We start from the raw sequence: 18,828 nt of genomic DNA on the forward strand, positions 1-18,828 counted from the left end.
GGCCGGGAATAACTGCACCACGGGCCGGATTTGGCCCCCTGGCCTTGTGTTTGACACCCCTGCTGTAGAGACATTGATATAAAATAGGGCCCCTAATGTGTTCTGCCAGCTCTGTGCTGTCTGCTCCTCCTCACCTCAGCACTGTGTGCTCACACAAACACAGAAACAGAAAATCTCACTGCAAACCAACTTTTAGTAAACAGTTTGATTGAACAATTTTCATAAAACACTGAAACATTTGAATGGATGTTTTCTGATTTAAAGTTTAGACTTACACTTTTTTCTCATTAACATTAAACAATTAAATCAAATTTAAACCTCTCAGCAGTATGAGGCCTCATCTGTTTATTCATACTCAGGCTGTGCTCTTTTGTTTCTTCCTCTTTTTTCCCTCTTCGGGGTGGTCTCTCTCTCTGCTGCCCTCTGCTGGTCCCTTTCTGCACACACAGGACTCTCATGGCTTCTCTTTTAGGAGCAGTGTCTGTTTTTGAGTTGAGTAAAGATAGAAAATCTCTAAGCTGAAAAGGCTGATTACTACACCATTGAATATATACATCCTGTAAAAAAATACATTTCAAAACAGAGACGATGAAGCAAAAAAGAAAGATCAGTGAAATGACATAACAAAAAAAAAATAAGATACAAACAGATTAAACAACAACAACGTACGACTGAATCCAAATCTAAATATTATCATAACTAAATGTAAAACTCAACCCAGTGTCATTAAAAAAAGCCTCATTAAAAACACAGACATTTGTTATTTTTCAGATTAAGGTATAAGATGTTAAATTATGTAGCAGGATGATTAACTTCATTATGCTCCAACACGTCTGCCTGGCCTTTTTTTTTTTCTAAATCAAACCTGGTTTATTATCAGATTCTATTAAATTTTAAAAAATCCCCAAAATTCCATGAAAAAACCCCATATAAATTAGAACATAGATAAAATAATTCAAAACAAATTCCCCAAACACTCAGTAGAATGCCAATGGAAATAACTAAAGAATTAGATGCAGTTTTCCCCAAAATTATCTTAACAATGCCCTGAATGTTTCAGTGAAACATCCATGAATATTCCTAAAAAAATGTCAAAAAAATGTCAAAGTAAATTTACCCTAAATCAAACTTATTTATGATCAGATTCTATTAAATTTACAAAAAAAACAAAAAACAAAAAAAACAATCCTCTAAATATCCCAAATATCCCTTAAATATCCATGAAAATTTCAAAGGACTTCCCCCTTCACAATCAAATTCCACAAAAATTATAAATAAATTTCCCAAATGTCCATGAAAATGCATAAAAAAATCATATTTAATACAATTCTTCCAGATTATAAGTATATCACCCACATTTCCATAAAGAAACAAATACATAAATGAAAAAGTTCCAAACAAATTTCCCAAACACTCACTAGATCACCCATGGAAAAAACTAAAACATTAAATGCAATTTCCCCCAAATTTCATCAGCCACCTGAAGAAGGCGCTCTGTGACGGGAGGCTGAGTCCGTTGCCACTCTCTTTTGCTCATTGGTGCTCGGCGCACGTTCCATAAGTGACCCGTGATTTCCACATACAGTGGCTGCACCGTGCTCTGCAGCACAGAGGTTTTTCTCCGACCGAAGACGAGCAACATCACACAGTGGAAGTTTGTCATGTGTGCAACACAGCGCAGCCCTGCTGAGACGAGAGGGCACGAGATCACGGGAGAACCATGACTTCTCTGGGAATAGTATGTCAACAGTCATTATATAGCCTTTTTGGGGGTTGATCTGATGTTCATTTTGACATTATTCCATTTTTTTATTGTTCCAACCATGGCTTGAGTACACTAAGAAGTTAAAAGGTTTCTGTTTACTACAAAGGATGTGCTATTGCATGTAAAATTCTGTTGTCTTCCACTAAAAAGTTAACTTTCCCTCAGCAACAGCTCCATGGGAATTCTGTAACCCATTCACTTCCTGATGTGGATGATTCTGATGTTGATACAGTGATGATTTACCATCAGGAGTCCATGCATTGTGTGCATTTTGAAGTTTGTGCCTTTTTCTGGCTGTTGCGGTCGATCTGGTCCACGTGGATGGAACCGGTTTTGCAGTGACCAGAACTGAAAACGGACCTGCTGCATATCTCCAATGACGCAGAGTGGAGTGGCACTTCTGGGACCGCATTGTGGGAAGTCGAACTGCTCCAATTGTTTACAGAGGGAGTGATTTGCTCAATCGCAAAGTCACTGTGTTTACATATTAGAGGTGAGGAACTGCTGCTGCTTTGCTCTTTCTGCAGCTTTGTCTCTGTGCTGGTTTGCTCTATGGAGCGTTGCTTTGGTGCTGCTGTGACTCTGTGGTGTGATCAGGGACTTAAAATAAACACATAGTTATCATGGGTGAAAATGTTTAGGTACTGAACTAAGCACAGGTTATTTGAAACTTAGGCCCTGTCCACACAGAGACGAAAACGATATATTGCCGCTTTGTTTTGAAAAACTGCTCCATAAAGATGGGACTGTGTCAGGAAATATCTGTTTAAGCACTGAACCAGTGAAAACGACTGAAGATGCTGTAGTATATATGCCAAGCCTGTAAGTGGCACTGTATTGCTGCCACAGAAATGCCCCAAAAAAGAGAAGAAGATCACAGAAAACTGCCACAAACTTCCTTCTTGTTGCCCTTCTGGTTGTTCTCCGGATTCAAGAACATATGGCGTGTGCGTTTCACGGTGGTGGTACATGAGCATCAGATTTTGCTGTAAAAGCCATAACAAGCTCAGTAGCTTCTGCAGCACAAACACAACCGTGTAGTCCGCCATTGTTGTTTTGGGCAGACCCACGCAGGCGCCTTAAGAGAGCTATGCTATGTGTGACATAACTGTTTCAAGAAAGATGCGGTTGGCCGTCCACACGGAGACGAAATGGAAGTCGTTTACGGATTTGTGCACTCTGGGACCGGGTTTTAAAAAGTATCGTTTACAGTCACCCAAAATGGCGTTTCCATGTGGATGAAACATCAACACGACAAAAACTTTTGCGTATACTCCTGAATGAATCTCCGTTAGGACGAGGCCTTAAATGGGCACAGAGTGATCTGGGTCAGGAAAATTCAGGAACTTAAATACATGCAATATGAGGCTTACTCAAATAACCACAAGACTGATCTTGACCCTTGATATTCAGTGACTTAAGCATGGCTCAATCAGGGACAGGGACTAAATCAACGCTGAGTGGTCATGGTCCTGGAAATTTTCACAGCACAGCATGATCAGAGGTTTAAATGAGTGCAGATTGATGATGGTCCAGAACGTTCAGAGACTGAAATAAGCACAAACAAATCACAGGACGGAGCATTCATGGCCTGAAATAAGCGCAGCGAGATCCTGAGCAATCTCAGAACGGACCATTCTAGGTTGGAGGTTTAAATCGGCGTGGATTGATGACGATCCAGAGCATTCAGAGACTGAAATGAGTGCGGTGTGATGAAGGACTGATGGCGCTCGCAGCAATCACAGACTAGAAAATTTAAGGGCTGGAAAAAGCACGTTATGACGATGGTAAACAGAGTGCAGAGCAACCTCAGAACAGACCGTTCTAGGACTGAAATAAACGCACCATAATCAGAGTTTTGAATGAGCACGGGTTGATGAGTACTAACTTGACGAGACTAACCAGCAATTTCCACGTAGGACGACTGCACCACGCACCGAAGTGCCTCGGGTTTGCTCCGACCGATGGCGAGCGACCTCGCTCACTGAGAGCGAGTCTAGAGCGCTGCACTGTGGCGCGCAGACCTGATCAGCAGGAAGAGATCACGGGAGAACTGCGAGTTCACGCAGGAATAGTATGACAAAAGCGCACTATTTTACCTTTGGGTCTTAATTTATCATCCTTTCCAGTTCAAGTCCATGATATTATTGCTTCCTCCATTGGGTGAGTACATTAGGAAGGTTAAAGGTTAATATTTTCTTAAAGGATCTGTGGTTTTATCTAAAATTCTTTGGGTAAATGTCCTCAAAAGTTAACTTTTCCTCATCAGTGGCACCGTTCTAGCTCTGTGACCCACTGACCTCTCGGTGACCCTTTGCTCTTGCTGCAGGATGAAACGTAATGTTGATGTAGTGATGATTTAAGAGTGGGAGTCCGTGCATTGTGTTTTATTTTGGAAGAACTGGGTATTCGACGCTTGTGACTTCCTCTTCTGGAGCTTTCTGATCAACAGGTATTGACGCGGTTTGGCAGCAGCCGGCGCTGAAAATAGACCTGCAGCGTATCTCGAATGAAGCGGAGCGAAGTGTCTGTCCAGGCACGCACCGCTGCCGGTCTGGAGCGCCGGCTATGGAAATGCTCTGATCGACCAGAGAGGGAGCGATGTGCTCTGCAGTAGGATTTGCTGGCAGTTCGCAGCGTGTTCGCTGTATGAGGAAATTGGAGGTTAGCCCTAGCCCTCGATTCAAAACAATGTATTTATTATGACGTGTGCTGCTGACCTCTTGGCCAGGTCACCCTTGTAAAAGAGATCTCGATCTCAATGGGTTTTTTCATCTGGTTAAATAAAGGTTAAATAAAAAAAAAAAGAATTCACCTGACATGAACGCGCAAAACCAAGGGGAAGAGCTGAGGGAGAGAACTGGGATTGACCCTAAAGGAAGCCAGATTAATCAAAGACTAAAAAAGCCCAGCAGGATCATTGGAACAGGAGCACAGAGCAATCAGGACATTCGTTAAATGTGGTCCACGTGTGGCTTGACTGGGGCCTTACTGAGCGCAGATTGATCATGGACTAAAATGGATTGTTGGTAGTCAGTGACAAAAATGAAGAAATATCAAGCAGCTTAACCCAGCACACGCTCATAAGAGATTAAATTTTAAAAGCAAAGATTTAAATGATTTTTTTTTAGTACTTCTTGACTTTAACGCAAATGTTTCAGGGCATGTTTGACAGGCTCAGCGAGGCTCACAGACTTGTGTCTGAGACATGGCAGGCCAGTTGCTGTTGAGGAACAGGATCATGTCCAGGTTTTCTGGTTCGATGGCGCTCCTTTGGTTGCAGAAGTGATCACCTGTGGTGGAGAAGGCTCTCTCCAAGGGTACAGCGGTGGAGACGACCCCGAGTTTCTTCAGAGCAAGCTTGCTCAGCTCTCCAAACTTGGTCTTCCCCGTGTTCCTCCACCAGGCTAAAGGGTTGGACTTCTCTGAAGTAGGTGTGTATGCCGTGTAACTGTGCAGGAGTTCATCTGGGTTATGAGTAGAGGGAGCTTCTGGGGCAGGAGTGAGGTCCTGCATTATCTTATTTTTCACCCTATTTTTGTTTTGCTCCCCCAGCTGGTCTTTGTACCTTGGGTCAAGGAATGTGTTGAAAGCCAATGGGTGGTTGTTGACATTTCCAATGTGTTTTTTACAGTTTGATAGTAGTATCTTGGCGACTTCATTCCCTCTCTTTTCTTCCTCTCTGAGGTCATCCATAAGTGTTGTCAGCAGCGGCAGCATGACTGAAATGGACTGGAATCCTTCTTTGTTCATCATGGATGTGACTTTCTTCAGATGTTTCAGAACTGATGTGATGTTCTCGAGTTTCACTGTTTCATTTTCATCCAGAATTAAATCTTTCTTATTTTCCTGGACAAAGTACATCTCAATGGCCACCCGCTGCAGAGTCAGGCCTTCAAGCATGTTGAACCAGAGCAGCCAGTTATCGCCAGAGGACACCTTCAGCTCATTTTGCTCCATGTTCAGCTTCTTTTGAATCTTTCTGAGCTTCTTCTCAGCTTCAGAATCCAGCTTGAAGAACCTGACAATGTCCTGACACTTTTTAAAAACACTGGACAGTTCATCATTACTCATCAGATCTTGAAACACCACGTTCAGGGTTTCTGCAAAACAAGGCATGTCCGTCCATTTGGTTCTGACTCCTTTCAGTTGTGGTAGACCAGCTCTGACCACAGCGTGGACCTTCCCCTCCAGGCCCCAAGCCTTCACAACAGCAGAGATCTGCTTTATTATGTTGTCTGCAGACTCGTCCCGCAAGAGATATTTAGTGCTGAGGACGTAGGATTTCAGATTCCCGTGGTTGTCCACAAAATGACAGCTGACCGTCAGGAAAGAGTCTTTGACTCTGTGAGACCAGGACTCACATGTCAGAACAACATCCTCAGGCTCTTTTAAAGAGGACTGCAACTCGTTTCTTATTTCGCTGTAGACTCTGACCAACAGAGAGCGCATCACAGACTGGGTGGGAATTTCAACAGGTGGGTTTAGCCCTTTCATGAAATCCTTGAAGCTTTTATTTTCAGTCGATCCCAGGGGTTGTGGAATTGCTACAATCATCTTCAACAGCCGTCTTTTAGTCGTTGAAATCTCCTGGATCACCTCTGTTGAAGGCAGAAACATCACATGAAACATTTTATCAAGATTTTTTTACTTAATGTCTGCAAGTTTAAAGTAGAGATAAGATTTTCTGAAACCAGCCTGACGTGAGCCACCACCCAGATCTGGGTTTGACTTCCCGACTCCTTGGGCCCGATCCATCCAGGTCGGGCTCAAGGGCAGTCAAAAATATCCTGTTATATAGTGCCTATAAAAATATTGACTTCCTTGGATGTTCCACCCTTGTATTTATTTTATAAATCAATCATGGTTGATATAATTTGGCTTGAATGAAAAAAACAACAACAAAAGAATCCTCTTTTATGTCAATGTGAAAACAGATTTCTATATAGTAATGCCAGTTAAATAAAAATATGTAATAGAAAATAAGCAACTGCAGAAATATTCAACCCCACCTGTGTGTGGAAGGTCAACTAACTGGTTAATCAGTAAACCATTACACAATGAAGACAAAAGAACACTCCAGGCAACTCAGAGAAAATGTTACTGAAAAGTCTAAGTCAGGGAATGGATACAGAAACATTTCCAAGTCTCTGAACATCCCCCAGAGTTCAGTTAAATCCATCACGAAGAAATGAAGGAATATGGCTGTTGGGGAGGACCAGGTAAGCTGAGTTTAACATGATGTGTGTTGGTAAGGGTGTGTTGGTAAGAACACTCTTGAGGAGTTTCCTTCTTGATTTTACTCCTTTAACCCTCGGATCCTACTATGTCCATTTTGAGGACATTTATGATTTTTATCATCATTATTTTGAGTTGATAGTCACATTTTTATAGATTGAGGCATCATTTTATTTATTTCTTTTTTTAAGATTTATTTTTGGGCCTTTTCATGCCTTTATTTGATAGAGGAAGGACAGTGGATAGACTTGGAAACAGGGAAGAGAGTGGGGAGAGACATGTGGTAAAGGGCCACAGGCCGGATTTGAACCCCACACCCACGTACATGGGTAGCGCCTTAAACCACTAAGGCCCTGTGTGCACATATGGGGATAAAACACTTTAATTTTCTTAACAATCGAACAATTTCTGCTTTCCATTTTTGGAGGTATTTGTCTGGAATATACACCAAAGTTTAAGGAATTTGCTTAAAATTTGGGACAATATGCCATTTGGATATTTCAGGGAATCTGCTTGGAAATTTTCAGGTATTCTCATGGAAATTCAGTGTAAATGTTTTAATGTTTTGGAGAGATGGATTGGAAGTTTTGGGGGAAATTTGCATTGAATTTTTCTCTTGGTGCATTCATGGGAATATGGGAAAATTGTGGGGATGTTAGGGAAAATTTGTTTGGAAATTTTCAGGCCTTTTAATAGAAATCGGGGAAATTAATTTGACATTTTTTAGAGGAGATGGGGGTGTTCTTTAGAACGCTGAAGAATTCTCATGGGAATTTTAAATGATTTGTTTGAATGTTTGGATGTTTTGTCTTTGTCATGAAAATTTGGAGAATGATATTTTAAATTTTTAAAGAATTTTCTATGGAAGTTTTTGGGTATTTGCTTTAAAGTTTGGGTTTTTTAAGAATTCACTTTTTTTTTTTTTTTTTTACGTTTTTACTGTTAAAAAAAGGCTTACAATAAAGTTTCACTGAAACATTTGGGGGCTTTTCAGAGAAACTTTAGGGTACTTTTGGAATACTTTATAAATATGTTTGGGAATTTCAAATGGAATTTTAGGTAATTTCCTTGAATTTTTGTGAAATTTGCATGGATTTTGGAAAGTAAAATTTCCAAGAAATTCCTTCTCAAAGACCAGGCAGATGTTTTAAACTATCAGATCCTACTTATCCCAAATAAATGGGAAAAACTTAAAATGCATCCAAAACTAAAGATCAGGTCTCAGGAGTTTATTCGTTCCTTTATTCACCACTTCTGACTCTGCCCATGAGCAACAACACTAAGCCTATATATAAGCCCACTATAATCCCACTTTGTTTTTGAGTAGCTCTTGGTGCCGGCAGTAAATCAGCTGTGTTTGTGTGTATCAGCTCTTTGTGTAGGTTTGCATCGGTGTGTTTGTTACCTCTTCTCTGACGGATGTGATCCCGCCTTGGAGGCTGCAGGTTGTTCCTGTGGTTTCCTCCTCTCATACGGTTCAGCCTTCCTCTTGCTGTTTGAGATGAAAGAAAAATCAGAACAACAAATAGAACCATGAGTGGAAAGAGTGCAAAACGATTCTACTCAAGCCAGTAGCTTGAGGGAAATTTACTCAAGGAGATGTAAAATAAATGTCTATAGTAAAAAATGAATCCCTTTAAACGGGACATAAAATGAAAAACACACTTTATCAGTATTTGTGCAAATATATTAGTGTATCTTAATCTGACACGTTTCTGTATGAACCATGTTTCTGGAGGAAACAAAGACTTAAAAAACACTAAAATCTTTCCATGTTGGGAAAGATGTTTTCCCTCTTCTGCTGGCTTGCTTCTGCATGAGTATGTGACAGTTATAAAGGAAGGGTTTGTTATTGTTGTGAATGCTTGTACACAGTGGCTGCTAGTGGAGTGATTAGTTGGACCTAAATGAAGCTGCACTTTAGTCAGAACTGGACAAGGTGTCTTTATTAACACTAGAACTGCCAATGGATAAAATTTACCCAAGGCTGTTTTTAATTGTATTTTACTTGATGTGTATACAATTTCAGACTGTCAGTCTTTGACTTTTCTAAAGAGTTAGATTTATAGCACCAAAGAAATCTTTGCCTAAACCCAAATTTTGTTAATGGACATCTACAGTGCTTAACAAATGTATTAGACCACCTGTCATATCTGTCTCAGAGACCATCCAGCATCATGAAGTGCTTTAATGCGGACTCTTTCATTTTCACTGAGCTCTCCACGTTTTACCATTTTGAACAGGAATGAGGAATTTCAAACTGAATTCACCTTTTATAACCAAATTTGAGCCGGCTCACCGGGCTTCTCTGAGAAGTCAGAAATGAATCAAGCATAACATTCAACCACTAAAACTCATTTTTTCTGTTCAGGAATGACAGTAAATAACTATAATTTGACATATTAATCAAGAAATGTTAATGGGCTTTACAATTTTTTCAGTTTTTTGTAAATCAGTAAATTTGAAAATTCATTGATAACAATAATAATTCTATTTTAGCATTAAAAATATAATTTGGGTTAAAGAGCTTCTACGTATTGGTGTATTAACCATTGCAGAAACATAAAAAATGATTTTGGTAATGAGCAGTGCTGTTAATTTAGGGCAGCTGTGGCATAAACCTTACTTTGGGTGGTGGTCTAATAAATTTGTTAAGCACTGTATATCTAGAACCACCATGCAGGTCAAATTTACCCCATAAGAAAGCCTTGATTTTACCACTGGTCAGAAATACCATCTCTCTATTGCAGTAATGCCTAATCAGAAGTCGACAGATCAACCTTCAACATGGAGACAACAGGGAAAAAGACATTTACCATTGTTAAATCTGAAATGGCAATCTCAGTGCTTTCAGTGAAGAAGAATATGGTGATGAGGAAGTTTTGGGATTAGCAATCAGTCCAAAGACGATTTTCTATGTGACAGATCATCTTCCAACAGTGATCTAGTTTGCTATCTGTGGTTAATAAGCTGTTCAGTGTTGGTGGTTTATTACCAGTCCTTGATCAGTGCTATTTATGAAAATGAAGGCACTTTAATGAAAGGTAAATTTGACCCGTAGGATGTTTTAGGTATATAGAGATCCACAGCGGTTCTATTGTTCCTATCTATCCCTGGGGTCAGAAACCCTCAGGGATAGAATAAGAGCATGTGGCTCTTTTGCCCCTCCCCAAGGAAAAAAAATGATATTAGACAAATATTTTTTGTAATGCTATATAGAGATAGTTTTGTATATTTTATCCAAAAAATGTAGCTCTTCCATTCACTTCTAACTTTAATTTTTACAAATAGGCCTATTTTATCAGCTTAAATATGTGTCATATCGTGCCTCTATGGTGCAGCTCATACTGGGGATTTCCTGTCCTGGGAACAAAGGTCAGCCTTATCGCAAATGACACCTGAAGCAGCAGTTTTGTATGGAAGTAAATCAGTGCCATCTGAGTTTGAATTTCTAAAACTTTTTTTTTTAGCATCAAAATTGGATTTTGAATTTGAAAAACCATCAAATAAGTGCCATTTTTTAAATTTTTGCCACTGGTTTTTTTATCCAATGTGAAAATAAATTCAGTGTAAAAAAATTCAATCTCAAAAAAAAAAAAAAAATCAGTGTAAAAAATTTAAACGTCTCAAAAAAATTCTGTGGCAAAAAATTTAACAGCAAAAAAATTCAACTTCAGCTTCAAAAGAGACCGAGTAAACCAGGGACAAGCAATCGATCCCTGTCTCAACTGATCTAACGTCCAGCCAATCAGGTTACGCTCCCTCAGTCATGTGACAGAGACCCGCGAAGCTTCATCAGCAATGTCGGCCAACGGAGGAGACTGTGCCTCGGTAAGTGTGTCTAATTTCTCTGCCATTTGTGTTCATAAAATTCAGCACTAGATATTACCCTACACATCCACACATTAACCGGATTTACTGAACAATATCTACACTGCACTTTTAACAAGGTGGCGTTCGTGAAAATTGCGTTAGCAATGAGCTAAATTAGCCACCTAGCAAGTGGGCATGGTTTTCTTTGGCGAACTTGATACACTGCTTGATACATCGTTCGCCCCCGGGTAATATACAACGGTATTCAAGGACTGACTCAACCCTGGACATGCTCTTGCATGACCGAGGTTGTGTCAGTCCGCCTCAGGCGGGCTTAGTCAGCCTCGGTTTTTGGCCCAAACATGTTCGCCACTATAATGTATGCCATGTATCTCTTCACCTTTGGATGAGTGGCTCTGTAAAGGACAGTTAATACTGAAAACATCATTTATACATTTGTTTTAAAAGAGAAAAGAAAACTGAAACAGGAGAGATTTTCTTTGTCACATCAAAAAAAGATCAGTGAAGTTTAGCACTGGATTCAGTTTCCATAACCAAGAAAATCATTAGAAGACAAAAACACAAAAACAGACTCAGAAAAACTACGAGTATACAACGACCCCATTCAGTCATAGTACCAACATTATATAGTTCAGTTTTATCACTCGCTTTCACTGACCAAGGACTGATAAAGTTTAAATCATGCTTTTAGATACTCACATGAGCTCATGTTGGCCTCTCTGCAGTCTGAGATCAGGTTGAATATAGTGAAAGATCACGCCAGCGCTGTGCTTAAGTCTGTCACTCTGCTCTGACTCATCCAAGCAGGGAAATCATTGGCTGAAGTACACTGACTCCACCCTTGATGATTGAAGGTGAAACCTAAGGAAACAAAACTGATGGTAAGTTTCAATTCTGCTGCAAAAATTCAAGACTTTTTGCCACTGTTTTGTCGCTTTTTGTTCATTTTTGCCACTTTTAGCCATTTTGCCACTTATTTTCTGGCTTCCTGATATTTTTCCACACCATGGCTCAGCTAAGAAGTCTGAAATTACTTTCCCAATCATGTTCGTTGTGTCCATCCACACTGTTAACAATAAAAACAGTAATTCTGTTTTAAGAAAAGGGGTAAAAGTTTGAAAAAACCCAAACTACATTGTTCTACAGCAGGGGTTGGAGTGTGTGAGAGTGAGCCTCCCCTAAGAAGTTATTCATTCGATGGACCCCCGCCCTCAAAAAGGGTTCAAATTGAAAAAAAATTAAGCAACATTTCAAACATTTATGTCTAACCTTTAAACATTTTAACATTAATATATTTTGGATATTTTGGTTTGCAAATGTCCTTAAACATCTGCCTTTCCCCTTATTGAGTTATAATGCCATTAAATACCCCTTTTTCATATTTTTCGGGCCATTTTACAACTTCTTTTTGCCACGTTTCCCCCATTTATTTCACTTTTATCCATTTTTGCCCTTTTTCACCTTTTGCCAATTTAAGCTACCTTTTATCATTAAATATCCCCCTTTCTTTGCAGTTTTTTGTGCATTTTTGCAGCATCTTTCTGCCCCCCCCCCCCCCCAATTTTTGTCACTTTTATCCCATTTAAGCTACCCTTTGCCATTAAATACCACTTGTTTCCTTTAACCCCAATTTTTGCCTCTTCTTTTTGCCATTATTTTCCCATTTTTGCCCTTTTTCACAATTTTTTGCCACATTTTGCTCATTTAAGCTGCTTTTTGCCATTAAATACCACTTGTTTCCTATTTTTTTGCCCATTTTTGTCACTCTTGACTGCTTTTTGCCCATTTAAGTCACTTTCCACTCATTTTTTCGTCACCTCTCACCCATTTCTGCTACTTTCTGACCATTTTTCCACTTTTTCTCCCCATTTTCGCCCCTTTTCACCCATTTTTGCTGTTTTTTCTAAACCATTTTGTCACCTTAAACTTATTTTTATTGCTATTTCAAGCTGTTTTTGCAACTGTTCACCTCTTAGATTGTGGCTCTTGCAGAGGTATTTTTAATAATTTGGCTCTTTGAGGGTTGAGTAACACTGCTCTATAGCATAGTCCCCATAGTAACTATAAGTCTGTCCATTTTGCTCCATGCACAGCAGAGGTTAGCAAAGCAAATCTCCTTTTCACAGGTTTATGGTTCCACCCCCCCCCCCCAGGGGAGGCCCGCCTCACACTTGAAAACCACTGCTCTACAGCATCAATGAATGAAAGTCTTTATTTTTATGGTTGCTTTGGTAAGAGTGTTTTTATCAACATTAAAAATTAAATAAGGTAATAACAGCCTAACTTTACAATGGGCCATGATTTTACTGACCTCTATGATCCCCCAGTGTGGCTGGGCCCCAGAAAGCTCTCCCCTTTATCCCCCCTTATGTACGGCCTAAGCCCCGCCCCTTCCTCTAACTGTTGAATTTTACTGTAGTGGTCAAAGCTCCTCCTCAGTGTTGGGTTTAGGTTAGATACCATGGAGCAGGGGTGTCAAACTCAAGGCCTGGGGGGGCAGTTATACCTGGCCCACCAGATCAGATCATATTCTTATTATAACTGTCCCACCAGTATGAGGTCTGCAGATTTCCTCCAGTACAAAAATGTGAACTTAACTTTGAGGATTTATAATATCCCTGATGAGTCATAAAAATTATAAACAGTGAAGAGTAGAAATAATTTGATTAAAAGTCAGGAATGTGGAAAAGAAATTTGTTTTCATTTTATATTTTCAATGTTGTATCTCACAGTTATTTAACTTTAACTTTTTTGACTTATATTTTGTCCTTTTAAAATCACAGTTTGAAATTTTGAGTAAAAGTTTGATCTTTAAAACTCATCATTTTTTATTTTATCTCACATTTTGACCACTAAAACTCATGGTTTTGAATTTTGTCTCATATTTTGACATTTCAGATCAACAATGTTATATTTTGAGCAATATTTTGACTTTCAAAACTCATGATTGTGAATTTTATCTCCATATTTTGACCTTTTAAACTCAAGATTTTTACTTTTTCTTACATTTTGACATTTTCAACTCCTAACGTTGACTTTTATATCGTATTTTGACCTTTAAAACTAATGGTTAAGAATTGTTTCTTATTGTTTTGATATTGGAAACACACAATTTTGAATTTTATCCCAAATTTGACTGTTTGAAGTCATGACTTTGACTTTTATCTCATATTCTCACTATCAAAAATTATGATATCAACTTTCTATCTCATGTATTTGCCTTTTAAATACATTATTTTGACTTTAAATGTCATGTTTTTACCTTTTGAACCAATAAGTTTGACTTTTCATCTCAGATTTTGAGTTAGACTTATCATGTTGACTTTTTAAATATCAAAATCATTTATAATCAGTGCTAAGCTTTTCCTCCCATAACTCATTTCTGCTGAAAACAAGGTTGACCTTTTATGGTTAAATCTTGACCCTGTCAGGCCCTCAGGTTAGACCCAAAGTCAGAATCTGGCCCCTGCTTCTGAGTTTTATTAATTTAAGCTTAATAATCCTTACACACACACACACACACACACACACAGTTAATGATTAATCATTATTCTACACACATTACACTCGTTTATATAGTTTAGGTGTTTTTGTGAGAATCTCATGGTTTCAGGACTCACAGGAATCTTCTCCTCTCTCCACTGATGCTTCATCCTGTCATGCAGATGTTGACCAGCAGGGGGCAGAGCTGATCTGGTTTCTGGTCCTTGTGCTTTGTTTAAATCAATCCAGACGATAAACCCTCATCCAGGCCTCATCGACCCCAAAGGATTCTGGGACAAAAGAGTTTGTGAACCAACATGACCTCACCTGTCCCCTCTAGAGAGACTGAAGTCATCTGTTTGTTTCTGAGAGAATCATTCGTCTTTTATATTTGAACTATTTTCTAATGTTTACTGGGTAAAGTGAAGCTTAGACATAATCCATTTATTACAAGTCATTATTAAAATATTATCTTTGAAATGTTCACAAAACTGTAAAGTTTTAAAAAAGGTTTACTGAGCCTCATTTATCAACAGGCAGATTTGAGGGGGATTCTGACATTCACCAGAGCTTTCTTCTCTGATTTTGGTTTTAGTTTTTTTACACTCTTTCACTCTTGCACCCATCTGAGTGCTGACATGACAGGATAAAATAATTCATTCAATTCAAATATGATAAAATAAGAAAGACATAACTGTATTAACTGTATTATTCATTTATCATTTTATATTATCAAAAATAAAAACTGCACGAAGACGTGACTTAAAAATGACCGACTCTTAATTTAACCATGTAACGTTCAGTCTGCAAAATTATGAATATAAACTAGATCAAAATTGCAATTTCAGCTGTGGAAGAGCTGCTGAAGATAGCCAAAAGCAGAAAAATAGCTGAAAATAGTATACAATTAGCATAAAATAGCATAAAATGGCATAAAAGTAGCTGAAATGGAATTCAAAAGCTATAAAAGGATAAAAAATAGCTGAAAGTGTTATGTAAGGTGGTGTAGTTGGACCCAGAATGCGGAAACGGAGGAGCAGTTCTTAACAGTTTTATTGTGCAGGTAAGTGAGCAAGGGAGAGGGGATTCCAAGAGTCCAGGTGAATGAGAGAGTGTGCTGGTGCTGGTGGCGGTGATCTGGGCTGGAGGCACTGGAAGAAGAGGAGAGGCACGTTAGAGGTAAGTCCACAAAAATCAAACACTGGAAATCACTGATAACAATCATCAATGGAGCACTGAGGATCTCGAGAGAGAGTGAGCCTGGAGCTGGAGTTTACCGTGAGGTAAGGTAGGCAAGACTCAGGTGCTGTAGAGAGCTGCAGCCGATCTTAAGTAGTGCCCGTCAAATGAGTGATTCGCTGCAGGTGTGGCCTCTCCACAGCACGGGGGGGGGGGGTCAGGGAGAGCAGAGTAAGGTTAGCAGCCAGCACGAGATTCAGGAAACCGGAAGTTTACCAAAATAAGACAATGAATACAAATTAAAACACCACAGAAAGTAGCCCAAAAAGCTAGAAATAGCCTAAAACTAGCTGAAAGTATCCTAGAAATAGCTGAAAATAGCTCAGATGGAATTCAGTGGCTGAAAAAGCATAGAAATAGCATAAAATAGCATAAAATGGCATAAAAGTAGCTGAAAATGGAATTCAATAGCTAAAAAGTATAAAATTGCTGAAAGTAGCCTAAAAAGCTAAAAATAGCTGAAAGCAGCCTAAAAATAGCTGAGAATAGTCTAACAGTAGCTGAACGTAGCCTAAAAAGCTGAAAATAGCCTAAAAATAGCTGAAATTAGCTTATGAATAGCTAAAAGTAACCTAAAAATAGCTGAAAAATAGCTGAAAGTAGCCTGAGAAAGCATAGAAATGGCTGAAAATAGCTATATTTTAAAAATTATAAAAGTTAGAAATGAGAAAAGTCATAGCAGTTGAATGACAGAAGCTGTTTTTTTTAAAGTTTAAACAGTGTCGATACAACAAAGTATGAAGGAGGAGATCGCCGGCGTAGAGGAAGAATAATAAACAAAATGGCTGACGCAAATATCAATAGTGCGCATGCTCAGCAGCCCTACTAACTGAACCTGTGAGCAGGAAGTTTTTGATTAAACACATTTAAAATAATAAAAACTAACCTTTACATACAGGGCTTTAAATGTGTTAACGGCGTCAGTTTAAAACATAATATTAATTGTTTATTCTATTCAACTATCTTAAATGAATCAGGAATACCTACAGCAGTGATCATCAACTGGTGGCCCAGGGCCCACATCAGGCCGCCCACAGCTTCCCATCCGGCCCCAAGAGGATTATTAAATCCAGAAAATATTAGAGGAAAAATATGGCATGCCATTATTAAAGGTTTTATTTCTCTGAGTTTAAATAAACTTTCTATAATAGCGACTTATCAAACAAAAAACAGGTAAGAACAAGTAAAGTATTTATTTATTGGTCATGGTTGATGAAAATTTATTTGTCTCATCTTGATTAAAGCTGTGTTTTTTTCTCATCAAGGCAGTTCCCCTCTCTGAGAATCTTAAGATCTGTTTCCAGCATGTGTTTCTGGCCAATCACCACACAGCATTTTAACACCAAACTCAGTGATAGACATCACCAGAGCTCCAGAAATATGAGGCTAAAATATCTCAATCGCCCCCTTGTGGCTGGCTGCAGTATAGGTGATAGGGACTCATCTCACTGTTTAAGGCAAAAGTTCCATTAATTTTGGATGGAATATGTTTACTATGTAAAATAAATAGAATAAAATAAATATAAAAATATAAAACAATAAAAAATATAATACTAAAAATATATAATATTATATATATTATATATACATATAGTAGGGCTGTTAACATTAATGTGTTAATGCTTGTGATTAATCTTGAAGTCTTAAAGCGTTAAAAAAAAAAAAAAAATACCGCAATTTGATCATAAGACTAAGTTTGACCACAACTTGCTCCCGTAGTCCTCCAGCGCGGATGTTTATGTGCCTGGGAGTGAAGAGGTGAGAGGGTCAGACACAGTGATGAGTGAGGAGACAGACCCAGACCTGCTTAACGGTGATTTTCTTTTTAAAAAGCTGGAGAATGTTAGTGAAGATAAAACCAAAACTTCTGCTACATGCTGCAGAGATGAACTGTCTTTACACCGAAGCACAACGAGTCTGAAGTTCCACCTTCAGGTAAAGCACATCTTTGGTAAAGTTAGCAAAGACGCTAACAACAACACAGGATCAAGCCAAGCTAAGTAATGTTGCTAATGTTAGCAAAGACGCTAACAACAACACGGGATCAAGCCATGGTAGCTAATGTTGCTAATGTTAGCAAAGACGCTAACAACAACACGGGATGAAGCCATGGTAGCTAATGTTGCTAATATTAACAAAGATGCTAACAACAACACGGGATCAAGCCATGCTAACTAATGTTGCTAATGTTAGCAAAGACGCTAACAACAACACGGGATCAAGCCATGGTAGCTAATGTTGCTAATATTAACAAAGATGCTAACAACAACACGGGATCAAGCCATGGTAGCTAATGTTGCTAATATTAACAAAGATGCTAACAACAACACAGGATCAAGCCATGCTAACTAATGTTGTTAATGTTAGCAAAGACGCTAACAACAACACGGGATCAAGCCATGGTAGCTAATGTTGCTAATGTTATCAAAGACGCTAACAACAACACGGGATCAAGCCATGGTAGCTAATGTTGCTAATATTAACAAAGATGCTAACAACAACACGGGATCAAGCCATGGTAGCTAATGTTGCTAATGTTAGCAAAGACACTAACAACAACACGGGATCAAGCCATGGTAGCTAATGTTGCTAATATTAACAAAGATGCTAACAACAACACGGGATCAAGCCATGCTAACTAATGTTGCTAATGTTAGCAAAGACGCTAACAACAACACAGGATCAAGCCATGCTAACTAATGTTGCTAATGTTAGCAAAGACGCTAACAACAACACAGGATCAAGCCATGCTAACTAATGTTGCTAATGTTAGCAAACATGCTAACAACAACACGGGATCAAGCCATGCTAACTAATGTTGCTAATGTTAGCAAATATGCTAACAAAAACACGGGATCAAGCCATGGTAGCTAATGTTGCTAATGGTAACAAAGATGCTAACAACAACACGGGATCAAGCCATGATAACTTATGTTGCTAATTTTAACAAAGATGCTAACAACAACACGGGATTGCGCCATGGTAGCTAATGTTGCTAAAGTTGGCAAAGATGCTAACAACAACACGGAATCAAGCCATGATAGCTAATGTTGCTAATGTTAGCAAACATGCTAACAACTACACAGGATCAAGCCATGGTAGCTAATGTTGCTAATGTTAACAAAGATGCTAACAACAACACGGGATTGAGCCATGGTAGCTAATGTTGCTAATCTTAACAAACATGCTAACAACAACACGGGATCAAGCCATGATAGCTAATGTTGCTAATGTTAGCAAAGATGCTAACAACAACACAGGATCAAGCC

At 38.8% G+C, this 18,828-nt stretch overlaps 1 protein-coding gene and 1 long non-coding RNA gene across 2 annotated transcripts; one reads left to right on the forward strand and one right to left on the reverse strand.

Moving 5' to 3' along the window:
• Positions 1 to 4,181: 4,181 nt before the first annotated feature.
• On the reverse strand, positions 4,182 to 11,619 carry si:ch211-152f22.4 (zinc finger BED domain-containing protein DAYSLEEPER). Its single transcript, XM_041791931.1, has 3 exons — positions 11,537 to 11,619; positions 8,409 to 8,495; positions 4,182 to 6,366 (listed from the first exon to the last, which is right to left on the reverse strand). Exons 1-3 carry the CDS (start codon positions 11,544 to 11,546, stop codon positions 4,943 to 4,945), a joined length of 1,521 nt encoding a protein of 506 aa, XP_041647865.1. The 5' UTR covers positions 11,547 to 11,619; the 3' UTR covers positions 4,182 to 4,942.
• On the forward strand, positions 10,779 to 14,961 carry LOC121512587. Its single transcript, XR_005992125.1, has 3 exons — positions 10,779 to 10,834; positions 11,642 to 11,718; positions 14,503 to 14,961. It is a non-coding gene; the product is annotated as an uncharacterized LOC121512587 (long non-coding RNA).
• Positions 14,962 to 18,828: the final 3,867 nt, after the last annotated feature.

This window comes from Cheilinus undulatus, linkage group 7 (assembly GCF_018320785.1).
Source record: "Cheilinus undulatus linkage group 7, ASM1832078v1, whole genome shotgun sequence".
Classification (NCBI taxonomy): Eukaryota; Metazoa; Chordata; class Actinopteri; order Labriformes; family Labridae; genus Cheilinus; species Cheilinus undulatus.